We start from the raw sequence: 19,381 nt of genomic DNA on the forward strand, positions 1-19,381 counted from the left end.
GTTCATTGACATAAAACAAAATAGTAATACAACTGTGTCTTGTTTACAGGCAAGCGAGACATATTTGTGAAATTGATTACTGCAAAAGAATCCGTATCAACTTCCTTCCTGTGTCACAACTGTAAAAGCAAGTCATGATTTTCGTGTTATTAGGAATTAGGAATACGATTATCTTTGTGTTTGCCAAATTGAATATGCCTAAATCACTGGTGCCAGATGATGCAGATGGAGACCAGAGGGTGCAAGCGAGTTTCACCGTTTCACCCAAAGGAGGTGGCCAGCTAGGTGGGATGGGGTCACTCGACCAGGGTGCACCAAAAGTGGATAAATAATCTCAATCGGTGTTGTGGCTGCGGCCAATTTCCTCTAATGGGGAAAAAGGGAAATGAGTGGTGCAAGATTATGCCAATTTCCAGGCAGGGGTTGCTTGTTTTCCACCTCTGAAGACTTTAATCAAATTTTAGAATACTTTGTGCACCAGCCAGATGAGATGATTTGATAATAGAGAGATTACCCAAAAGTGTTCATATACATCTTGGATAATCATCAGTTGGAACTGGAGCGAAAGCATTTGGAAAAAAATAACTGTCCAATTTATCATTTACATTTGAATTGATGACTTACTGGAAGATTTTTGAATCCATTTTTTTTAAATCAGAAACCACCTCAGATTTCAGAGTAATGGCCCACTACAATACACTGCTTCAACTAATACTTTGGATTAAGTTTCTGGGGATTTAGCACTACTGGGCATCTGTTGCTGTGACCTGCGTCTTTACACGGGTGATCACGGGAGGCCGAGTCATGGGAGTCTGGTAGATGAGTCACTCAGCCTGCTCCAGTCTCTTCTATGAAGCGCTCGGTACACAATTTAGCAGTGAGGCAGTGTAAAGGATGTGATCCTTTCCTCGTGAGAAGGGATGAGGGGGAGTGTATAGGTTATGTAATATTTGTTGTTTTCCGTTCTTCCACTTTGACATCCCGACTGATCTAATTGGACATTTGGGTGATGAGCATCATGAGGATGCCCTAATGTTCGACGTTACCTTACGAGCGATGAGTCACAGCGCTGGGCTGAAATGTCAAGGAGCTACTTTCATAAAGCATGTTTGCTCCTTATCTGCATTCAAACACGGTGCAGGAAATGAATTTTTTTTTAGACAAATAGAGATTGGTCCTTTTTGTTTTTTTTATTATATAGTAGTATTTTACGACAGATTTTTCTGCAATCGTGCACATGGTCAGCCACAAATGTTTGTAGACGCTCCAGTCATACCATTTCCTAAACAAGTGTATCGTTCCAGTTAAACTGCAAAGAAGGCTGCGGTCAGCCAGTAACCAAAGATCAAGATCATGATCACTTTTTCCTCGGCACAGAATCTTATCTGCTGGATTAAAACTAGCGGAGCACAAGCTATTGTCATTTAACTCCTCGGTGCATCCATCAAGAGAATATCTTCAGGTTGACCCCCTCAGGCTGCCAAATTGAGCAGCAAAGAATAATTGGACAGTACGCATGATAAGAGCAGGCCGACAATATGTTACACAGTGTTTTTAGGGCTAGACACAACAACATACAGGTGGGGGGAAAAAAAAAACTGTGACGCAATTGTAATCTGAATCGCTTCAACCTGACAACGATATGAATAATTCAACTAGTCAGGTAGTTGTTTGGAACGGCAAGTAGGACTTCTGGTTGAAAATGAAAGCAGATGTGAGGGGAAAAAAAAAGTCATGTGGTCCATCTAGAACAGGAAACCGTCTTTGTTAAGATTTGGTAAACATCATCAAAAAGACAACCAGCTAAATATCATTAGCGTCAAATGATTATAAACCACTTTTAATTGACGGAGTATGATGATCACAAGACAGAATGGTTGGTGTCTGACTTCATGTTTTTCATGTGTAGGCCGCAACAGTTGATTTTCCATCACTTGAGGTAAAGTAAATGTAGTTCATTTGTTATACGCACAATGCACAACAATTTTTTGTTGCAAACATGTAGCACAGGGACTAAAAATTAAAGATATAATTTAATTGACAAACATTTTTTTCTCAATTATAAGGTTTACAGTAAAGTATTAACTGTTTTTTTTTTCTTTTTGCACTGATGTGACAAATGAGTCTGTTGAATCATGGTAACACGTGGAACTGATTAATTCAAATTTTATTTGAATTTGGGAATTTAAAACAAAGATCAAACATCCACCCTGAATGAGTTCTAAAGTATATAGATCATGTTCAACAGTGCCAATTCGGTTTTCTTATGAAATAAAGCTACAATAATTTTTGGTATTCAAATAGGTGCCTTTGCTGACAGTGCCTCAAAACAATGAAAATAAAATTATCAAATGAAAATTTTTGATTTGTATTTTGCATTCCATGTCTCAATTATTGTCATTATCAAAAAGTTGTTTATGTATAATATAAAGATTATACACAGACTGACACTTTAATTATTTGCTATTTCTCTGCTCCCTACATTCTGACATGATATTGAAGGAACAATTTGTATGTTATTTGGTATTAATCAACAGCAAACGAACAGAAACAAAAATATTTTGCAATACATTACACATGAATGCAAAATCAAATTAAATCAAAAGTAACGTTGCCAATAGAATAAGAAAAAAAAAATTACAAAGCGCTTTACCATTTCAATCATCTTTTTACCAACTGAAAGGTCGCTCCTGAGCTGAGAAAGTCGACGAAAAGTAAAGCGTCCGGAATATACAAAGTGTGTCGCAATAACTTACATATTCAAATCCTTAGCTAGTTCTTTTCTTCACCAAAGCCTTTTGGCTGTGATTTCTTACTGTACAAAAAGCGTTATTCTTCCAGTTAATGAAGAAATAGAACCGAGCTTTAATCCCCATGTATGCTTTGAAAATTAGGTGCTTCAAATGCCTTTCTTGGTCTTTTGAAACATCCCCTTGACTTAAAACGAGACTCGACAATCCACCACTTCGTGTTTTCATTCCTGGCCACGAGCCAGAGAATCATTCCACTAAACCGAATTACCTAATCAAAATTCAACAAGACGTGGACATGGAAAGCAGCCTTCACACGTTCACTCAGCTATGCGGAGGCGATTTGCCTTTGCTAAAGAACACATTATTCAACGCTATTTTAAGCTTAAGAACACTCTATAAGGAGAGCTTTGAATCCAAAGACCCCGAGGCTAAAATAATAGTTTGTTACCATAGTGTCAATGTCCAATCGTAAAAGGGACTATGGGTGGGTGCCAAGAGCAAATTCACAACCTTGTTGTGGTTTCCCAACATGACTCATCGCAGCTTTCTTTTTTATTAGTTTTGCACCAAGATGCCATTTTTTTAATGCCACTTCTGCATTTGCCTGAGATGGGAATTAAAACACATTTAAAAAAAGAGGAAGTCAGTATCGTTAAGATACTTTCACATCACTGACGTAAAGAGAAGGTCAAGAAGAAAAAAAAATCTTTATAGGTTCTATGCACCTGCACTGGTCAAAAGACAACATTTTAATTATTATTGCATTTGTGGTATATGAATTAAGCGGCTAATTTCACTGTTTTTTTATCCCTCTCATGAGGCGGCCATTTTGCCGTTTGCTGTATAAAAGTAATATCACGGTTGCTCAGGGCTTGTGGATGCAACAGAATGAAAATGCAAACAGCTTTAACTTCACAATATTTTCATAAGTTCATTTTGGACTTGACAAAACCAAAAGAGAGTTGAAGAATAAGGTGTTCAACGTGCAGGGATGAAGCATGAGGTTGTGACGATAGTGTTGAGTATTTGAGTAGTTGGATCAAATTAAAGTTGTGACGTCAATGAATAATTTCTAACTCAATTGAAATAATAGTGATTAATATTATAATTTCCATACCCGCCCAGCCGACGAGTTACATCGTATTGGAAAAGGCTGACTGCTTTATATAAGTGCAAAGAGACAAAAAAAAATACACAAGGAAAAAGAAGTCAAAACATTTGCGGGAAACTACAAAACGGGACAACTACTAGGATTCCACAGTCTGTATCGAAAGGGTTACTCAAACATGAGGACTGATGGATTAAATGATTGGTAAAAAGAAATAATGGATTAAAATATTGGCAAAATTAGATCTTCCATGGCCTAACGCAAGTCTCGTGATCAGGCTGCTACTAAATGGCTGACAGTGGGAGAGCAACTGCAAGAGCTGCAGCATGCTGATCGACTTAAGAAGCAATATCTACAAACTCCGAATTGAAGACACCAGCCTCCACCTGAGCACGGTAACGCCATGTCAGCCACATGACATCGAGAGGATCACAGGCGAAGGTTTTTCCCGTGTCCCGGGCAACATGAAAAATCACTTTGTTCCAATCTTTCTTCCACATCTGATTACTGTGAGAGCATGACAAGCGCTGCATGACTTTAATCTATCCTTCAATCTTACAATTAATAAATCGGCACACACACACACAATACTTTCATTCTCAATTTAAGACAAAAAATCCGCTATTGAAAGAAATCATGCAGATGAGTTATTTATCTGTGCTGGTTAGAATTTTAAAATTGATTGTGCTCATCACTTAGTCTCTCCTTGTGAAAAGGCAGAAGCAAAATATGAGGCACAATTAAGATAGGAGTAGATTGAAAACTGCAGTGGAGATATTTGGAAAAAGTACTTTTTGATTGTTTTCTAAGCATTGTCACAATAAACAATCAGGAAAGTGCTCCAATGTATAAAAAAAAAAAAAGCATGACACTGATCTTTTCTAGATGAGTTGAGTGTTGCACTTTGCAGCACCTACCTGCAGATCCGCTCCTTGAAGCCTACAGTCCATGTATTTTTCCCACATATAAGACAAGTCGCTCTGCCATGGACTGGCCATGATGTCCACGACTCCAGGTAGACCGCCAATCAAGATGCTGAGGAGGCCAAGAGTAATAATGAAGTGAACATTCCCAGCTCTTCCAAAGTTCTTCGACTAGCGTCGACCGAATCCCCAAATGATCTTTGGAGTCGTTCATAGCAGATTCATGCTTCACTCAGCTGCTTTTTCGCCCCCACTTTTTCATTCAGCATCTGCAGAGGTACCACATGACCCTTGGTTACTTAGAGACTCAGATGACAAATCTGTCCATCACACAGCAGCAACACGCACTTTTACCTGAACTGGACCCGCAACTTGCGACACACCAGAGAATAAACAAAACAACACGGATACGAGGGCTTAAACTAGCTATTTTGCTAAACTAGCTGCTATGTGACAGAAGCTGGTGAAGTTACAAATGTTCTACTACTCATTTCCGGTCCGGTCATGTTTTAAAAAGTAAATGCAGTCTGTTGAATCCTTTTAGGGACTTGCCTACCACATTTTAAGACCAAATAATTACTAAATGAAAGTTAGAATAAATGGTGAGTTAATTAAAACAAAGTTATCGTTTAAAGATGCATTCCATGGGTTTGCCACAAGGTTTTATGTTGAAAACTCTTGTTGGACAATGTTGTCTCTGTTCTCACTCGCTTGACTCTTCTAGCGTGAATGAAAAAAACATACCTTATTTGAAATGAGCCCCGATAGTTACATACTCGCTTTGCATAATTAAAAGCACTTTCTAATACTAGGCGCCCCAAAATGTGGTAATATAATAGTAATTGCAATGTAATCATTCATCAGTATCAATTCCACTCAGCTCGAGTGTTGCACTGTTTGCATGGCAGCTGTCGACGCAGTTCGTGTATTGTTAAAGTTGGTTCTATAATTACTTACCTTTAATGGAATACAGAGTTCGCATGTCTTGTCTCCGTGCATAATGTCAAATGCAAAAGAGGATGAGAGTATTAGCACACATACCTGTTTTTCCTCCGTAAATGAAAACAACCTACTGGTTATTATAGTCTCGGTAACTTTAAACCTTATTTTTGACTGCAAGGCACAATGTCCCCTTCATTCAGAATACAATACAATACAACAAAATACAATTTTATTTATATAGCGCATTTTACAACAGCTTTAACAAAGCGCTTCACATATAGATATGGAACAATCACAAAGACAGCGAAAACAGTCAATTGAAACACAGACTAACATACAAGTCAGTCAAAAGGCAAAGAATAAAATAAGTCTTTAAACGAGTTAAAAAAAAATATGCTGTAGGGCACTGCAACACGGGATTATTAATTGAGTTTTATTATTTAAAATACGGCATTTTTACGATTTTATGGAATAATGTCCTTGGCAAATCAACTTCAATTTAGGTTTGAAATATTTTCAAAAATGTATGGAATCTACATAATCACCAGGATAACTTGAAATTGCCTTAATCTCAATCAAGAATAAATTTGTTTTGATCCTTAAGACAAATTGCAGGGAAATTCATCTCATTCACTTCCGTGTCTGTTTTTTTTCCATTGGATGACGCACGATTAAATTAAGGAATAAATCACATCTCATGGTGGATTCGGGTGCAATATAAATTTGTGAAACGGCATGTGCAAATAATATTCCAACGGGACGTTTATAAAATGCCTGCCTTTAAAAAAAAAGTATGCGCTTTGCCGATTATTGTTGGATTATAGATGTAATTTCTTCTACTAAACACAAGAGGTCACTATGACAATGCAAACAAATTTGTTAGAAAAACCTTTTTATTTTTTTCTGCCCACCATGTAAACTCATCCCACAAAGCTTGAACAGGAACTTCAATCATATCTGTCGATATTACTAATAGAAACAAGCCCAAACCAACAGGAAATAGTGTCATGTGTTACTATAACGTATTTCACATTAAATTACTAATCCCTTGAGTTTTATTCTCAGTTTATGTGCACTCGGGAAAACAATGTCAACATAATAGTGTCCATATTTACAATTCTGTTGGGATTTTATAATGTAAAAATGCAGATAAGAATAGCAATGAGGCACAATAAAAGGCACAGTAAATTCACCTCAGTGGCATTTTCAGCGGTTACATCACAGTAACGCCGAGTGGCTTCTATTTTTTGCTCAATACTCGCCGTTCCTCTCAACGCAGCCCACGCCGACTGCATTGTCGGGACACTTGCAGGAGCGACCGTTGGGTGTTGCTAAGCAGAGGTGTGTGCAGCCGCCGTTGTTCACCGCACAGTAGTTTTGTCCTGTTGGAGGAAGCATACAGATGCAGGAAGGCCCTATTAAAATAAACGAGCATAGCAGGGGAGCGACAGGAAACAGCCTCTTCGTGGTTTGTTTTACAGACATATACATCCTTACAGAAAACACATAGCTAACAGCAGATGTTGGAGGCCCTCCCACTGGTCTGCACATTCCCTGGATTCATGCATGCAGCCTTATCGAGAAGGGAGGACGAGGCCTCGGGCTGTTGTGGGCTCAGTCATATTCAGTCATATTCTCACTCAGTGTTATCTTGGTTTGGTCAAAGAGAGAAGCTACACTTTATGGTCGTAAAAACACCCTTGGAACACTTCAAAGCGGGCCCAGTGCTCATAAAAAAATGGGATTCATTGAAGGCTAGATTTAAGGCCTGACTTGAGGATAGCCGATAAAAGTATGAGGGTCAAGGCCTTTCTAAGAAAGGCTCATGAGGAGGACAGTAAACGAAAGGTGACACTGGGCAGGAAGGGGACTTTGCTCACTCAACACCGGAGAGAGAAAATGTCAACATGAATCCATATTGCGGTCATTGCATTCACCTGAAGGACATTGGGCGTAGGCTGTGGTGATCCCATATAGCTTGGAGCGTTTCTGAGGCTGGAACTCGTCAGACTCCCTGCCCGTATAGCGGTCCACTGTGACCACAGCGTCCCTGTAGTAAATAATACCAAAGAAAAGTGAGCGATCCAATACTCAGACAGATGAGAAACTCCTAAAAGTGACCAGTCTGTGTGTTTTGTGTCAGGAGTGAGTAAGTGTGGGCAGATGGGACTGGCAGAGTTTGTTGATGTGCAACTGTGGAAGCGTATACCTTCCCCCAACTGAGGTGGAGAAATTGCAAGCAGCTGCCACTTTTTAGGATGCCTTTCCACATAGACACACATACACACAAACAGACATCCCAACCCCCGCCGATCTAACACCACAAAATGAACCACATGGGGGAAAAGCTAGACAGTATCAAGTTGAGAGTGTCTGAGGATGGGAAAGCATCCAAGCTTTTTAATGCCAGTGTAGTGCAAGCTCACATGTTGAATGCCATGGGAGGTGTGAAGTTTATGTTCTGAGAAAAAGTTGGAAAAATATGCATTTGAAAGTCAAACCTCCATTATGCTTGATGTCACATGAGAATCATTTTATTCGTGCAACCACTTCAGATAAGTTGTGTGTCTCTATGTCCTGGCTAAAGACTGACCTCCCAGACACTCTTCTACTTGTGAGATTGTTTCACAAACTTATGAGTGAGTTCACACTTCTAAATTTGATCATACACTTTAGTTATAATTGCGCAGATTTTCTAGGGGAAATTTTATCTCATGTAAATACAACTTTTGGAACCATGGTGACTGGGCTCCAACAAGGGTGGAAAGCAAATAATTCAAACCTTCGCCAATCTGTGTAGTAGATGTTCTTCCCAAAGGAAGTGACTCCAAAAGGGTACTGAAGGCCCTCCAAGATCTGTCTACGGTCTCCTCGGCCTGGGTTGGTACACTCCACTTTATGTGTGCCTACACGCAACAGACTACAATCAGCTCTGATTTCCAAAAGGCACTTCATTGACCACTTCGTCGCCGCGCCCTCTGACCTACCCGCATCCACCCAACACAGCAGAGAACTCTGGGCATCGTAGGTCAAACCGTTCGGCAGGCCCAGATCGTCTTTAATAAGCACCCGTCTGTTGGCGCCGTCCATGTAAGAGGTTTCAATCTTGGGAGCGTCTCGGTTCCAATCGGCCCAGTACAGATTACTGTAACGATGTAGAAATAAATGAATGGAAACAACGTCTGTTACAGTTTTGTAGAATATCAATCAATTTATCCATTCAGCCATTTTCTGCAGGGCTTTGGATTGTTTTAAGAAAACACCATCACGCACCCATTGGGTGGGTCCACGATAATAGCACGGGGGTTGACGAGACCGGAGTCTACAATGACACGTCGTTGGGAGCCGTCAAGCGAGGCCACCTCGATGCGGTCCGCCACAGAATCAGTCCAGAACATATTTCGTCCCAGGTGGTCGATTGCAATCCCTTCTGGACTCTGCAGGTCTTTGACAAAAAAAAAAAAAAAGTCAAGTCCACGTCTTAACAATTTGTTTCTGACAAGTGAGTGTGAGAAATGGATGTAAAGGGAGGTTTTACCTGATCTAATGATCGTCACAGGCTCTCCCCCCTGAATGCTGGCCTTGCTGATTGATGGAGACGTGATCTCGGTCCAGTAGATCATCTTGTCCACGCAGTCGTAGGCCACTCCAATAACTACTTTCTCCTGTGGAGCAGACGCCAAACAACAGCTTTGAACCGCGCTTACTTCAAAAACAAGTGTTCCCAAATACAAACATGAAGCAGATGTATTTTCTGACATTAATGACTTAACATAAATCTACCGCCGCACATTACGAAAAAGCCACGCCAGACTTAAGAACAGCCGATGTGAAAAATCAGAGAAATGCAAATTTCAGTTGCACGGAGCTGATGTTTGTAATTAAGGAGAATGTCACCAAGTGCCTCAAGTAACGGGCAGGCAGGCTTTGAATTCAAGCTGCTACACTGGAAGCACGATGAACACAACAGGCTTTTTACAAGCATTTTATGAGACACCTCACCTGACGCCTTGAAAATAACAGCTTGATGGTAGTGGAAAAAAATGTACACCACTCATTAGACCATATGAATCAAGTTGCACTTGTTAGCAGCTGTTCATATAAACTGTCATGGTCTGCTTTGACCACGTGGATCTTAAACGAGATGAAAAGGGAAAAACTCACAGGTAGATGGAGGACAGTCTTGGCGTCTTCTTTCTTCATATCGTAACCTTCAAGGGGGACGTGCTCAATCCTGCCGCTCTGTGCGTACAGCAGATGTGTGCCAGGCGGCAGTGGGTAGATGTCAGGTCGAGGGGTGGGGCCAATGGGTGGTCTCACCCCACCATGGTCAATACCTAACAGACAATGAAAACACAATCATAAATTGATAAATGATTTGTAGGAACGGACCAACTGTTTGTAATGTATCTGAAAATAATAGAATAAAAGTGTGTGGTATAAAATCAACTGTAATGAACTCACACATGGGTCGACCACCAGGACCTGAGCGTGTCCCTGGGATCTCCTGTCCGTTGCGGTCCACACACCAGCAGTGCCCTGTGCTGCCATGGCACTGCATGGATTCATAGTTGCCGTTCTCATCACACGTGGGGATGTACTGCCCAACAGGAGGTCGCGGACCACGAGGGCCAAACTCAGTCACACCAAGAAGACTGTCTCTGTGGCTCTCACATTGCGTTTTTGTCCGCTCTGAAAGAAATGCGTGGGCATGGATTTTATGACGCATCTTCATTTCCTTTCTCCTTGTTTTATCTTAAATGAGACAAAAACTCCCCCTTAAAAAAAATAAAAAAACAGATGCCAGCTGTGCAAAATTCCCTGCACACAGATCCAGTGGCAGCCATCCAAAACAAAGCAGCTGGATGTTAGCAGACATAACAGAACACATGTTTCCTGTCAGTCCACCGAGGGGTGTGAAATCACATTGGCTGTTGAAGTCATTCATTGGCCTAGCGAGATGAAAAAAAAAAACTGCCGGCGTGCCTTCAAACTTACCTGGGGAGCAATAAAAGCCATCGCCGTAGTAACCCGGCCTACACTGGCAGGTGAAGGATCCCTGGGTGTTGTAGCACACCGCGTCCTGGTGGCACCTGCCCGGCTGGCACTCGTCTATGTCTTCAAGGCAAAAAAAACATGAGCTATCATTCCACTCATGTTATGGTTAGCGTTGCACAGAATGATTTGGGAGTCAAGCAAGGACTCCGACACTATGAATGTGACTTATGGAGTAGCAGCCAAGGAAGAAGCTATACTCTGAAATGTCCATCTGTTTTCGATGTTTTACTATCCCGTTCCAGCAAGTACATGATGTAACCCAGCTCACTTCCCCCCCCGGCTCTTGAGCAGATGGTGCAACAATTCAAGTCTGTATAGTGGATTTGTGTCTCTGAGGTTTTACCTTGGCAGACTCTTCCATCTCCTGTGAACCCGGGCAGGCAGGAGCAGATGTAGGAGGAACCTCCAGTGTAGCTACATTGAGCACGCTCAGGAATGTCACAGGTATGAGTACCTTCTTCACACGCGTCCGTGGGTCGATTCACAGCTGATGGGTGAAGGAGGCCAGACAAATGCAGCTGAGTACATGTTTCGTGCTGAGGCAGAAATGTCCACTCGAAACAGCTCCCCTATCAAATCATTCACTCCCAAAGACGTATTTATGTCGTTTCAGAGTAGAGTAGGACTGAAGATGATTAACTTTCCTTTTTTGATTTTTTTTTCCTGGAAATTTCTTTCCATATGTTCACCCTTCCCCTCAAGGAACACAAAAGGAATGTTTAGTATCTGCATTTTTGAAGAAATCTCGGGTTTTGTCAAAAAGACTTTTGTTCTGTGGGTTGATGAGCAAACCCCAAGAAAGCAAATCCTAGCTCTGCCAGTGCTGTCACAAACATCTATCATTACTCACATTTTGTTGCATGAAATAACAGCGCTTGTAAGTTATTTCATTTGGTGAGCCGAGTACTTACCAACGCACGTCTGCCCATCGCTGGCAAATTGATATCCATCGAGACATTCACAGCGGAAGGTGCCAGGCTGGTTGTTGCAAATAGCGTGTGAGTCACAAATCTCAGAATTCTCTCTGCACTCATCAATGTCTAATGGAGATAAGTAACAGTTATCAGACAAGAATCATGTTAATAATAAATGACACGTAATCTCCTAAATCCGGATTTGTCAAATTTGTGTCTTTCATTAGCAGATGACAGGAGATCAGAGCTAATGAAGATTTGTTCATTACAAATGGTTCCAGATAGCATCTGTCTAAAATACATCCTTCCTCTTTGTACTGTATATGCCTTCCTGTCTCACTCTGGTTGAAAAGGACGATTGAAAAACGTTTCCCACGCGTGGTTTTCCCCAAATTAGTGAGATTGTTCAGTCATGAAAGACAAATCAACTAGAAATGTGTGTACGTCTAATCGACAAATGACGCCAGTCTATCTCACGGGACAGCGGGTTTTCTTGAAAGTAAATATTTTGGCAACAATCTACCGAATATTGAAATTGACCATACCGTAACACGTGCGTCCGTCACCAGTGAAGCCAGAGGCGCACTGGCATGTGAACTTGGTCCCCTCTTCAGGTCGACAAACCGCATTGGTGTCGCAGCCGTGTCTTCCGGTGAAACACGGATTCTCTTCTGGTTGTCCTCCTGAGAAAAGTCATTTGATTCATAGCAAACACAGTTTTTGCCAGCATGTCATGGTGACACGGCAGGAAAAGAGCTAGGACGAAAACAATAATGTCCGGAAGCTCACCGTTGATGTTTCCGATTTTGTTGCTCATGGCGAAGCGGATGAGTTCATTTTTGGAGTCGTACATGACAAAGACCTGGTCCACGTTGAGCATCTGCGTGGGCCGCATGTCTCTCGTGGACTCGTCATGCTGACAACCTTGGAAGGAAATGGTCTGACGCCACTGATACGTCCTCGTCTCGTCCTTGGTTCCATCGGGCAAGTTGACCACGTACTTCCGCGTGGAGGATGAAGTGATTACTGAAAGGAAATAACAATTTTCTTCCCGTGTAAACATGTTCTTAAATTAGTACTGGCATTTCCACAATGGGGGTTTACTTACAGTTGCTGCTGTACTGGTAGATCTCAGAGTAGGACTCCACCTGAACGGTGGAGTCGCGAGGCACCTCAGGAACTCGACCCTCCAGGGTTGTGCTCACCGCAAGGTGGTCGTGTTCATCGATGCCTGTAAATTCCTGCCTGATTGTCAGCTTTTCATTCCCGGGTAGAAAGGTGACCTCAGCCTGCCGAGTGAAAACTCCTCCTAGGAGACGAGCACAAAAAGGGTTAATAGAGACCACCCCAGCAATAGATTAGCTGCCGCCCCTTGGGTCTACGCTGAGGTCATTCTTGGGAATTTCAACGAGCACAGCTGTATGACGAATTGTGACATTCGGATACTGAATCTCTCCCTCACCGATAATGCTGAAGCCGTTCTTGAAGCCGGGCTGCTCAAGAGCAAAAGCCCACCCGATCACACCGCCCAGCGCTGATAGGGGCATCAGCGAGGGTCCGAGGCTCTGAGGGATGTCACTGATGGCCACATAAGAGCGTCCGTCGTTCACCACCACGTACGAGTGCAGATCGTTGCTGTTGAAGCGCTCCGGAGTGGGAGAGTTGCCCACGTACACCTGGCCATGTACTTTACCGTTCATCCGCTGAGGTTTTCCTAGCAAGACAAATAAGCATTGTCAATATTCATTGACGTCTCGCCATATCTGGACTGTCGGAGAATCATTTCCAGGAAGGCGTCATCATCATTCTGTGTAGCAATGATTTGTTATTGAGTTCAGTTTGGTTTTGTTGTTTTTGATGGGTTAGAAATGCAGCAGCATATACTACACCACTAGCACCAAACCTAAACAGTTGTGACATCAATGAATACTCAAATAATTTAAAAGTAAAACATTCCATGAATCCCAACTAGAGTAAGTGATCTTAATCTGGCCAAAAAAAAGCATCTTCTTCTAATTGTATGTGAACGTAAAGTAGCCATACCCTCTGCCACGCACTGTATCCCATTGCCATAGAAACCGGGCCTGCAGTGACAGCAATACCCACTGGAGTGGTCCTTGCAGTCAGCAAATTGGGAACACTTTTGTCTGTTATTTGAGCATGTGCCAAGGTTGTACGCAAACACTAAAACACAGAAGCAAATGCAGAAAATCATATCAATTCAATCCAATGACATCAACAGGCAGCATTACAACTCACCATCGACATTTATATCCGTGTCCTCCACCACCAGCACTTCTGAATTGTCGGGTCGGTGGGGCTGGTATTGAACGGGTTCTACCTGGATCTGTTCCTCTTCTGGTTCAACAGGAGGGTAAACCTCTTGCTGTCCATTCGTATACACAACTCCCCTGGAATCAGGGGCTTCTTCTATGTCGACGGTGGAATGGGACAATGTTGCCTCAGTGGGCAGCTCGCTCACCTCTCCTGGAGCCACATTAGTAAAATAAGGCGACGTTCCAATCTCATACACCCAAACCCCCCTGAGTCCTGAGTTGGTCTGCCTGAATGGGTGAAAGCACATTTTTCAATGAAAGCAACACAATGGAAATGTACGACGTGACATACTCGGCTAAAGCACTGACGGATGCGTCTTTGTCATTGGTGGTGCGGTAGTATGGGCCCTGACTGGAAAACAGGAAACCTTGAACCAGGCCTTGACTGAACCCAGCGTGCAGGATGACGCTAGTCTCCCCTACGGGAGTATTTGTATACTGTATCCCATCTCTGGGATATAGCATTATAGCATATGAAGAAGACCCCACTGATGCAATGGCCAGTTGAAAGGTGTTTCTCTGTTAAGGGAAAAATGGCATGAGCATTTAATTCATGAGTGTGCCTTCAGTATCTATTTGCCATTCAAACAGACTAGTGGCTGATGCTGACATCGTTTGCAGCCCTAAAGGCCAAAAGGTCACGTCCACAAACCACTCAGACATCTTTCACATGATTGCATCATTATGAGGCTCACCTTCTTCTCGCCGGTGCTTTCAGTCTCCTTTTGGGCGACGTCTATCCAGGTGATGACCACCACGTGGGTGGGACTGACTTCTTGGTCTTCTGGGAAGGCTCTGTTGATGTGCTCCGCAGCCCGACGCAGCATATCCGGGCTGCTGTCTTCACGGAAGAAAACGTTCCCCTCTGCATCGCTTGTGTCAAGATCTCCGTGCAGAGCCGCGATCATTCCGAAGGGAGCGGGCATTTTGCCAAGGTAGGTCGACTCGGTTTTGGGCTGCGCAGTGGCGATGAAGCCGTTGGTGTTGATCTGAAATGACAAGATGAGGATTGGCGAGGCTTGGAACTGGGGACGACTTTGTTCACAAGAACTAGGACAGACACGTGAAGGACTGTTCCAGTCCAATGTGTCCCACTTTGATCTCTATCCCAAACTCATTAGACTAATGATCCAAGGCCGCTCCTAGGCGGCACATGAGCGCTGATGAACGAGATGCCATTGGACAACGGTTTTACTTTCTTCACGAGGCAGATGAAAAGAGGAGCTGGGATCATGTCAAAAACACACGCAGACGCCCCCGGCACATGGGGCTCCTTCACTTCCTGATCAGGGGGTGGGCGGTGGGGGGTGGGGGGAGCAAGAACGCTACGTTTCCTGTCCTTACCCCTGACCAGCAGCCCCAGAGAGCCTCAAGTCATCTTCATTACAGCCACTTCCTGGCCCAAAAGCTGGGAAAATGGTCAGTCAGTGTGCGATTTAGACCTTTTAAGTAAGTTGCCATTGCGTATCATGACTTTTTATTGTATATTTGTTTTTTTGGATGGTTAAAGCTTTGTCAGATATAAAGAGGTGAGTGTTCCCCCACCGGGCACAGACACTAGTTCATATGTTTTATCTGCTGCGTGAAGAATTTTAATTGGAGCTGACTAATATGTTTGTGGTGGGTGACGTAACGGAACAGAGGGGAAACCCCATGCATGTTTTTGTTTTAGTAAAAAAAATATTTATTCCCAATTTAGGGCACAGATATGCACCAAAACAATTCCCACATGACTCAAAAGTGGACATCGAAGTTGCAGATGGAAACCTTCACAAAATAGTCTGTCAGTTAAAGACAGTATTTGTTGGTATATGAATTCCTATGGTAACCAGAGTCTGGTTAAATACGTAAATTATTCTCTCATGCATTAAAGCTGAAAACAAAGACACAGCCCTTTTATTTAAAAAGCAGATTGGGAGAATATAAAGGGGTACTTGTGTGTCCCACACAATGGTGGATCTTTCATACAATTTTGCATTTTTTTTTTTTACATTAATATGCTCCTCATAAGAACTTCAGTGATAGGGCAGGAAACAACTGAAAACATTACTTTTGGGAAGTAGGCTACATTCACACAAAAGAAGAGCCAACCACTTGGTTATATACTTAAGTAGGAGGCACTTTGGGTTGTAGGTCAACAGTGAAGTGATAACCTGGGGCTGCAAGAATGTGAGAAGGACACGTGCATTCCAAACGATTCATGCAATCTTTGTGATAACCAAGTCAATATTTAAGAAAACAAATACGTCATTCTTTCACACATATGGTTTTTTCGTTTGATAAACCCCAAAGAAGTGCGTAATTGCGCAAGACCATCGTGGATAGTCCAACCAAACCAGAGGACGTTTTGACATTTTTATTTCCATGGTAATAATAGTAAAATGCGGATTTACTTACAAAGATGCTGTTAAAAGTGCCATCATAAAAGAGCACAGGCTTTTCCAGTTCAAGTCTGTGCGTGAGGTCATCGCCCGCGTCCAACTGTTGATCTCCAGCGCTCGGACCGAACGGGAAAAAGTCTCCTCGCGTTAAGCTCTGAGCTGACGCCACCATTGCGAGGAAAGAGGCGCAGACGAGCCACGCTTGCTCCAGCCAAGCCATTGCTCGTGTTCTACAGGGGCTTCGGAGCAGTCCTGGTTGTGCTTGAGTCTGCAGCACCGTGACCGGAGCGGAGGAGGTCCACGGAGCAGAGTGACGCCCGGCCTCCAGTGAGGAAAGTTCAGGCAGAGTTTGAAGGACTTGGGGCGGAGTTGAGCTGAGCTGAGGGGGGCGCTCCGGGCTTCTTTCATCAAATAGCAATACTAGAAAAGGAAATGAGAAGGAGGACATGCTTGATCTTAAAGGCAGATTTCTCAAGTAGTCTCTTTCACTTTGGAAAAAAAAGAACATCACAAATCTCACACATAAGCTTTCACTTTACTTTTACGTTGCACACCTGGAAAATAATAACCTCTCGTAGTGCCACTATCTTGACCAACATAAAGACTACAGTATCTTGGGAAAACTTATTAAACTTAAAATAAGTATCTTATAATCCACATTTGTGTAGTTTAAAAATGTACATCTGAATAAATAAATTAAAGAAATAGATCAATTAATTAATACTGATTCGGTTAAAGTAAGCTGCACATAAGAATTGTAAGTGAATATTTAAAGAACTGTTATAAAATTAAATGCAAATACACTGAGATTAAAAAGTAAACACAACTGAATCTATCTATCTATCTATCTATCTATCTATCTATCTATCTATCTATCTATCTATCTATCTATCTATCTATCTATCTATCTATCTATCTATCTATCTATCTATCTATCTATCTATCTATCTATCTATCTATCTATCTATCTATCTATCTATCTATCTATCTATCTATCTATCTGTCTATCTATCTATCTATCTATCTATCCGTCTATCAAAAGGTTGTTTTTCCTTCAAAAAAGAACGAGGAAGAAAAAGGGAAAAGAAAAGTTGTCTTTGTTTATTTACAACCTTTACATCTACCATGACCAAGGTGTTTTTTTTATTTTTTCATTTATTGTTATCTGCTGAATTAATTGTGCAGGCCCGCAAGGGTCATGTTAACTCTGCCTGGATTTCCACCACACTTATTGTTGAATAATCCTGCCTGTTGAAATCTCAAATTAGTTTCATCTCCTTTCTTAGGGACTTACCTCAGGTAACATCTTGTCAAGTGAAATTTTACTCACTCATTCAAACTACAGCAGCCCAGCTTTTGCCATCTTGAAGTGAAACGTCCTTTACTGTATTATCTACCTCCGTTTATAAAGTATCCGAATAAAGGATCCACTGTGTGAAGATCCACTGAAGCCATATTAGTGCATTTGGAGACAAGCCAGAGGCCTATCGGGGCACTGACATCACCGCATGGCCCAGTAACCACCGACAGAATCTGATGGCCGCTTGGATTAAAACATTATGACCACAGACTAGACACTCAACATTCAAGCTTTGAGAATAAACTTTTTTTCCTCCTGTTTTATGGATGGACAGTCACTTGAGTGTGTTCGCTCGATTTTGTGCCAGCTGACCTTTATGCGTCATCTTCTTAAACTTATTTCTTCATTCTTCAAAACAAGCCAATTTGCCCTGTTTTGAATAGTTGAGCCAGCTGCATCAACATTGTGTTTCTGGACCATATAGGCTGCCTCAGATGTTTATACAGCAGACAAAATAACGATAAATTGAGCCTTGAGCTTACATCCATCCTGACCACGTTTGTGCAATTTTGGAAAGTGAATGAGGCAATAGTTTTTGAGTTCACTGTATTTGGCTTAGATACCATTATAGGGTAAATGTAAATGTAATGCAGGACTTTACCATGTTTCCATGTATAACATAGGTTAACAGTGCCATCATGTGACCATTGTGGGTAATGAGATGGAGGCGCTGGAATAAACATTTTAACCACACATACAATTTCTTCCACAATGTATCCTAGTCTAACCCAAATCACTTTGAATGAGAAGTAAGGTACATCTTGAGGTGACAGGGAACATATTTTCTTTCCCATATTTACACCAGTGGGAAATTTGGAGTCTTTTGGTAAGCTAACAACATAACATATACGTCTTTGGAGTGCAACATAAATGATCAATTCAGGTTCCACTGAGATTTGAACTCAGATCGCTGGATTCAAAGTCCAGAGTGCTAACCATTACACCATGGAACCCTGCTATGGTAGCTTTGGGATTGTGCAGTGTTACAACGGTGTGGAGTGATGAATGCGGTCACCAAATGACCTTCCACTTTGGCCTCTTGCATTTTCACATGCTCCACCGATGTGAAACCACCCCCACACTTATCACCAATTTTGCAAACCTTGCTCATATTTGACTTGATTCAGACATTTTACTCCAACAAACGGTCATTGTCTTCACATTGCTCGTTCAAGAGATTAGCCCTCATGTCTTTTGTGATGAACACTGATATTAAATGTATTAGTGTTTCAAACCACAGACAGGGCGGGGACGAAAGTTTTGCAATAGGAAATGTGATTTTGGCGTCTTCACCCACTAAAATGGGCGTATGAGTGAATGTTTAATGCAAGCTTCCTACTAACTAGGCTTCAGAGTGACATTTTGTTTTTAGGGACACCATCAAAATGTATCATCATACAGACAGCAGCCTCTAATAATTTTATTATTACTTTTTTGGGGGGGGGGGGGGAGGGACAGTTTGTGATATGGTATGCCTAATGTTTTTTAATTAATTACTAGCAGCTTTCATTTCCAGTCAAACTTGCTGGCAATTGAACATCCGGCCTATATACCTTTTCAAAACTTGAACTTAAAGTGGCACCATATACTTACATAAAAATGAGAA

General features: G+C 41.9%; 2 protein-coding genes and 1 non-coding gene across 5 annotated transcripts in view; all 3 read right to left on the minus strand.

Moving 5' to 3' along the window:
* Window positions 1-5,400, minus strand: part of lyst (lysosomal trafficking regulator) — a 35,747-nt gene extending 30,347 nt beyond the window's left edge. The window contains exons 1-2 of one of the 3 annotated variants that reach the window (XM_061286019.1): window positions 5,139-5,400; window positions 4,779-5,053 (exon numbers count right to left, since the gene is read on the minus strand). In XM_061286019.1, coding sequence (XP_061142003.1) covers window positions 4,779-4,859 — 81 coding nt within the window. In that variant the 5' untranslated portion in view covers window positions 4,860-5,053; window positions 5,139-5,400. The remainder of the gene's footprint in view (window positions 1-4,778; window positions 5,054-5,138) is intronic. The other 2 variants (XM_061286020.1, XM_061286021.1) reach the window with 2 other exon arrangements.
* A 1,201-nt stretch (window positions 5,401-6,601) lies between these two features.
* On the minus strand, window positions 6,602-16,761 carry nid1a (nidogen 1a). Its single transcript, XM_061286022.1, has 20 exons — window positions 16,432-16,761; window positions 14,730-15,023; window positions 14,327-14,553; window positions 13,958-14,262; window positions 13,742-13,882; window positions 13,161-13,412; window positions 12,807-13,007; window positions 12,488-12,724; window positions 12,244-12,381; window positions 11,696-11,824; window positions 11,128-11,271; window positions 10,725-10,844; window positions 10,191-10,418; window positions 9,891-10,063; window positions 9,265-9,391; window positions 9,000-9,171; window positions 8,714-8,871; window positions 8,509-8,632; window positions 7,664-7,776; window positions 6,602-7,108 (listed from the first exon to the last, which is right to left on the minus strand). The coding sequence occupies exons 1-20, from the start codon at window positions 16,633-16,635 to the stop codon at window positions 6,978-6,980; spliced, it is 3,618 nt and encodes a 1,205-aa protein (XP_061142006.1). The 5' UTR covers window positions 16,636-16,761; the 3' UTR covers window positions 6,602-6,977.
* Window positions 16,762-18,656: 1,895 nt separating this feature from the next.
* trnaq-uug (transfer RNA glutamine (anticodon UUG)) lies at window positions 18,657-18,728 on the minus strand. The gene has a single exon. It is a non-coding gene; the product is annotated as a tRNA-Gln (tRNA).
* Between the last annotated feature and the right edge of the window lie 653 nt (window positions 18,729-19,381).

The sequence above is a fragment of the Syngnathus typhle genome, linkage group LG8 (genome assembly GCF_033458585.1).
Source record: "Syngnathus typhle isolate RoL2023-S1 ecotype Sweden linkage group LG8, RoL_Styp_1.0, whole genome shotgun sequence".
NCBI lineage: Eukaryota > Metazoa > Chordata > Actinopteri > Syngnathiformes > Syngnathidae > Syngnathus > Syngnathus typhle.